Genomic DNA, 6,817 nt, shown 5'->3' on the forward strand with positions numbered 1-6,817 from the left:
TATATATATATATATATTACTTATAAAGGGGATAAGTAGGCACGTATTCGATATGTCTGTTTGTATTCTGCTTTAGTTGCTTCAATCGTTATTTTACTATATTATTTTTAATTAATCATTATAAATTATTTAAGTATAAAAAATTAATAATATTTAATAAAAATAATAAATTGAATATAAAATAATAAATTAATTATTGAAGTTTTATTTTTACTTGATGTCTTATATGAGACCTATTTAAATTTTTCACAAATATTTTTAATAGTAATTTTATTATATTACTTTTAATTGGTTGTTATAAGTCATTTAAGACATGTCTGCTTTATTGTTTCAATCGTGATTTTATTATTTTACCCGTAATTAAGTTTGAAAAAAGATAAAATAAAAATAAAATAATAAATTAACTCTTGATGTTTTATACTATCTTCTCTCAGCTACTTCAATCGTAATTTTACTATATCACTCCTAATTAATTATTATAAGTCATTTAAGTATTAACAAATTAATAATATTTAACAAAAAAGATAAATTAAACATAAAATCATAAATTAACTCTTGATATTTAAAATTAATTTGATGTTTTATATGAGACCCATTTAAATTTTTTTCACAAGTATTTTTATAATAATTTTGTTTTATCACTTATTGTTAGAAGTTATTTAAAACATGTCTGCTTCATTTTTTCAATCGTGATTTTATTATATCACCCTAATTAATTTTTATGTCCATCCAAGCATTAAATAATTAATAATATTTCATAAGAAAGATAAAAATACATACAAAATGATATGTCAACGTAAAATATTTATTTCACCATCAAATTATATTAGTACCATAAAAATTATGATGGGACAGAGGAACATATAAAGTAACATATATTATTTAAAAATGAGAAGACACGTAAACTGGAATTAAGAGAGTATTAATATCTTATTAAAAAATTATGATAAAAGCATTATAAATTGAATATTTAACAACTTAAAAATATAAAAAATATAAAAATATTCGACTGACTCTCAAACTTATATCAGTGTCACTTAAATTGGAATAAAAGAAAAAGTATTATAAATCATAATAAATAAAATTTTAAATTATTTTAATGATTAATTATCTAAATTATTTGTAAATTGTAAATATGTCACTTTTAATTCAATAAAGGAGCTTTGTGCTCCAACTTTAAATCAAAAAAATATATTTGTGTCATATAAATTTAGATAAAAAATAATATATTTTGGGTTCATGCTAAACATAGATTTTCAATGTCTAGTATATTCTACTATATAGAAGAGGCTTGGAAGTAGGAGGAGGTCGTCATGCCTGCTTCCTCCATGATTTTATCATATCCCCCTAATTAATTATTATATGTCATTTAGGTATTAAAAAATTAATAATATTTAACAAAACTATAAAATAGACTTTTATGACATGTCCGCTTGAGCTGCTTCAACCGTAATTTTACTATTTCATCCCTAATTAATTATTATAGGTCATTTAAGTATTAATCCATGATTTTACTATATCACCCCTAATTAATTATTATATATCATTTAAGTATTAAAAATTAATAATATTTAACAAAAAATAAAATACACATTTATGACATGTCTGCTTCAGTTTCTTCAATCGTAATTTTATTATTTCATAATTAATTACTATAAGCATTTAAGTATTAAATAAATTAATAATATTTAATAAAAAATAAAATAAAAAAATGATAAACAAACTATTGAAGTTTTAAATTGATTTAACATCTTATATATGGCCTGTTTAAATTTTTTTCACAACTATTTTTTATATTAATTTTCTTATACCACTTGTAATAAGGTATTTCCTAATTGATTATTATATGTCATTTACGTATTAAAAATTAATAATATTTAATAAAAAAAGGTAAAATAGACATTTATGGCATGTTTGTTTCAGTTGTTTCAACCGTAATTTTACTATTTTATCCCTAATTAATTATTATGAGTCATCTAAATATTAAAAAAATATTTAATAAAAAAATATAAATTAATTATTGATGTTTTAAATTAACTTGACATCTTATATGAGATCCGCTTAATTTTTTTTTTCACAACTATTTTCTATAGTAATTTTATTGTATCACTTTTAATAAGTTATTATGAGTCATTTAAGACACATCTACTTTGGGACTTCAATCGCGATATTTGATTGACTCTCGAAATTATATCAGTGTCATTTAAATTGAAATAGAAGAAAAAGTATTATAAATTTTAGTAATTAAAAACTTAAATTATTCTAAAAATATAATAGACTATCAATGCTATAAAACTTTGGACAAGGAGGATATTATAAATTATAATGGCTAACAACTTAAAATAGTAAATTACAATATCAAAAAACTATTATAAATTACAATAGCTAACAACTTAAAATATCTAAAAAAATTTAAAATATAATTAATTATCAAAATTTTATTTGTATAATAAAAATTGAGATTAAAAAATAACATATATTGGATCCGTGCTAACACGGGCCTTCGATATATATATATATATATATATATATATATATATATATATATATATATATATATATATAAGTATTGAATTTGAAGAGTCGAAAATTTTAATTTTAATATAAAGTTAAATATAAAATTTTTAAATGTTGCAAAACAAATTTTTTTGTTTGAATATTCTGTAAAAGATGATATGAGTCACAATAATTGATACTCCATTATTGTTCGTATTTACTTATTTATATGACTTTGGAGGAGTAATAAATAAAATTATAATTTTCTAATCTCATTCTTAATTTATAAGGCATTTTACTTATTAAAAATAATTGACACTTAAAAATAAAATAAATTCAAAATAATAAATTATATTTAATTTTTTAATAATCAAATAAAAGTAAACACCTATTTTAATATAATAATCAACTAAAAATGAATGAAAGAAGTACGTTAAAAAATATAAAGACATATAAAAACTTTCACCATCAAATTAAAATTGTTTGATTTGTGAAATTCAAAAAAAAAAAAAAAATTAAACTGAGACAAAGTATCACTGAACCTAATATATTTTAAAAGTTATTAATTAATAATTATTATTTATTATATTTTTTGTATCATATTCCCTTACGTACATGAATGAAGACAAGTGTTATAGAGGTGGCTTTAGAAACAAGTGATATGTCAACATTACAGATGCTCATATCCACGTGTCAAAATTTTTGCAAATTAATATATATAGTATATAGATTCTTTTTAAATTTTTTATTCAATATTAATTTTTTTCGAGTTGACTAATTTGAATTTGTAACAATAACAGACATTAAGAAGCTGTAAAAAAATAACTCGAGAAGTATGGGGCACGTAGAATTTCGTGGTAATCAATAAGGATTATCTTGTAAGGCTAAAATATTCATGGTGAATTGACAGTTGTGAATTCAGAATTTAAAAATTGTGGGTATTTTAAAATCTAAAATACACGTATATTGACGTCTAAAATTTTAAAGCAGACGGCTATATTCTTGACTTTTTGGATGGTTTTTTAAAAAGTTATATCAAATTTTAGATAATTTTTATATAATTATATTTAATTTATATCGAATATTATAGATAGCGGAGTAAAAAAAATGGCTATAGATTCGCCTCAATTGACTGATAGTGAAATAGTACCGTTGGAAATTTGGGAAAATCAGGCCGATCGAGAGTCTTCATTCAAGCGACGGTACAGAAGAAGAACTAAACAAAGTGAGAGACCGAGGGCAGGGAAAAAAGTCGAGTTGATCAAGCTCAATGATCGAAAAAAACAAAATGAAATCAGAATTTGACAGAAAAAAAAGTAAAGCTATGGATACCATGACCATCGATAAAGAAGCAAATCACCATCAATAAAAAGAATCAATAAAAAGAATCTTTTTATGATATTTGCTAGCAACAACATAATGGAGATAGACACTTAATATAGATTGATCTGAATAAAAAAAAATAAAAATTAAATAAATTCAAATAAAATTTTATAGAAACAGCAGTAATTAGAATACGAAACAATTTTATTAGATCATAAAAATTACAAATACAGTGGTTGAAGAAATGAATTAATTAATTAGTAGATTTTTTTAAAAAAATAAAAAACCACTGTTTTATTCATTTTCCCTCTTTACTTTTTTTAAGGCTTCAATTCTTCAGTGTCTGGAATCTCTCTGCAAAAATAGAACATAATAACATATTAAAAAATTGTACTGTAGTAACCAACATGTTATTTCCATGTGTTAAAAATGAAAAAACAAAAAACCTGCTAGCATTTGTTAAAAAAACTATACTAATAATATTAAAAGAAAAATATTTCCTACGTTTTAATTTGTTTGATCTAATTTAAATTAGCATGGAGTTTAAAAAAATTAAACAAGGCTTTTAATTCTCGTGATATTAAATTAAAAATATGTGAAATGTATCAAATATTTTTAATCTTGTATAGTAATCTTAAAAATGTGATGTAGAAAATTGAAATTAAAAGCTTGTTTGGTACGAGGTATGAGAGATAATTGATCTCGAGATTAATTTTAGAATAAAATATTAAATTTAGAATAAACTTATTTTATATTTAATTGAAATAAAATCATGAAATAATTTAACCCAAACAAAACTATTTCAAAATTATCGCATTATTTTTATCTCACATTAAAAATAAAATAATAATCTCGAAATAACTAAATTCGAATAACTGATTTCTCAACCAAACCACCCCTAAAGAGTTGCTAAAACATGAAACTATTGTTCTTTTTTACTTCAAATAAAATATTTACTATTGTTGTTTTTTACTTCAAATAAAATATTTTCTATAGCATCATGAATGACGTATAGCAAAACAAACTAAAAGAAAATGAGATAAGACACAAATATATCCCCAAATTTATATCGAAAATATCAAAAATTGTTGTGATATATCTAAATTTTACGGAATTTTTATTACCGCTAAGCTCATTTGTTCTATATTTTGGTGTTTTTTTCTGACATGATTGTCATGTCAACATAAAAAAGCACAAAAATACAGAAAAAATGAGTTTAGAGGTAATAAGAACCCTGTAAAATTTAAGTGTGTTATATTAATTTTGGGTATAGTTTACGGGGATATTTATACCTTATCTCAAGGAAAATAGATCAAATAAATTAAAACGAAATGATACTTGTACTTTTTGTGCAACCATGTCAGCATAAAAATATAGAAAAATATGAGTTTAGAGGATAATAAAACCCCCATAAAATTTAGGTACGTCATAGTAGCTTCTAATATAATTTACGAAAATACTTATACCTTATCTCAAAGAAAATAGATCAAATAAATTTAAACGAATGTGTTAATATACCTTTGAGCAATTTAGAAGCACAATCTTCATCACACTTAATCTCACAATGAGTATATCCTAATCCTTCATCAGAACATTTCTTATCACATGTATTATAACAATTTTTATATTCAATTGCAGCTTCTTTAAATGCTTGTTGAAATTTTTCTGAATTAATTTCTCCACTAGCCAAGGAGACATGCATAGAAGAAGAAATAACAACAATGCAAACAAGAAACATTGCAACAAGCCTCTTTGATGATTCCATTTTTGTTTTTTTTTTTTAATAATATATGTTGGTTAGTTTGGTTTGATTTTTTTTTTTTTATTGTGCTTGTTGATTTTGTGTTTGTTTTGGTTGTGTTATATAATCTCCTATTTATAGTTGTTTTAGGATGTATATGTACCTTAAATCAAAGTGATGGATATCCAATTTTGTAGGAAAATTCTTGTTGTGGTTGTTTTTTGTGTGGTTTGTATAATAAGACTTTAGGTATTATTAAAAATTATGATATATTTAGAATACATGGAATATGGGAAATTGGATCCGGCTCCTCTCCATTTCCACTTTCTCTATTTTTCCTATGTTTCTATTTTTATTGGTGACATATGACATAGTTCAAATTGAATGGGTAAGATTTAATTACTCTAAAGTAGATCGCTAACCATGATAGCAACATATTATCTTGTCCATAAATTTAGCAACAAAAAGTCTATTCTTCCTAAATTATTTTTCATGTGCATGGTCCATCTTATAATTTCTATTTAAATTAATTTTTTTATTGCATTTGGGGAACTTTCTCTTTAATAATTACTAACTATTTTATTTTTTTAAAATATATAAGAGTCTACAAGTTCTCCTATTTTATTTCACCTATTTTAAAGAAAATAAAATAGATAATTATTAAAGAATTTTTTTTTTAAAAAATTAATTTAGAATACGAGAGTTTTCTCTCATTTTCTCCCTATTTTGTTTCACCTATTTTAAAGAAACTAAATATCTAATTTTTAAGAAAAAGTTTCAAAAAAAGGTGATAAAAAATTAATCTATAATAGAAGAGCCGACTATTTCTCCTACTTCATTTCACCTACTTTAAAGAAAATAAAATAGCTAATTGCTAAATAAAAAGTTTTTAAATAAAATTGATAATAAGAAAAAATCAATTGATAAAGAAATTAAAAGATGAAATTCTTGCCTAGGAAAAAAAGGTAGGAAGGAAAAACTTTTTTGTTACTTTATTTATGGACATGTTGCTGAAATTGTGAAATTACAATAATTTTTTGAACTAAATATATAATGTAATTATTATTTAAACTATAGTTAGAGGTGTATTTTAGGATAATTAAATCTTAGCCATTTAATTTGAACTATGTCATATTTCACTAATCAAGGTAGGAACTTGAAAAAAATGGAGAGAGTAGAAATGGAGAGGAGCCAAGTCTGGGAAATTATATAGTTTGAATACATACTAAAACTATCACATTTGCGAATTTCATACTC

General features: G+C 22.3%; 1 protein-coding gene across 1 annotated transcript; it reads right to left on the minus strand.

Moving 5' to 3' along the window:
- Nucleotides 1-4,002: 4,002 nt before the first annotated feature.
- On the minus strand, nucleotides 4,003-5,686 carry LOC107875189. The gene is made up of 2 exons (XM_016721797.2): nucleotides 5,338-5,686; nucleotides 4,003-4,173 (listed from the first exon to the last, which is right to left on the minus strand). The coding sequence occupies exons 1-2, from the start codon at nucleotides 5,582-5,584 to the stop codon at nucleotides 4,148-4,150; spliced, it is 273 nt and encodes a 90-aa protein (XP_016577283.2). The 5' UTR covers nucleotides 5,585-5,686; the 3' UTR covers nucleotides 4,003-4,147.
- Nucleotides 5,687-6,817: the final 1,131 nt, after the last annotated feature.

Source organism: Capsicum annuum, chromosome 6, assembly GCF_002878395.1.
Source record: "Capsicum annuum cultivar UCD-10X-F1 chromosome 6, UCD10Xv1.1, whole genome shotgun sequence".
NCBI lineage: Eukaryota > Viridiplantae > Streptophyta > Magnoliopsida > Solanales > Solanaceae > Capsicum > Capsicum annuum.

What these genes read in the sequence shown, in the direction of transcription:
- LOC107875189 (XM_016721797.2), bottom strand. Translation starts at nt 5,584, where the DNA reads ATGGAATCATCAAAGAGGCTTGTTGCAATGTTTCTTGTTTGCATTGTT. An exon ending in TGCTTCTAAATTGCTCAAAG is followed by an intron (nt 4,174 to 5,337) that starts GTATATTAACAC and finishes CTATTTTTGCAG; the next exon opens with AGAGATTCCAGACACTGAAG.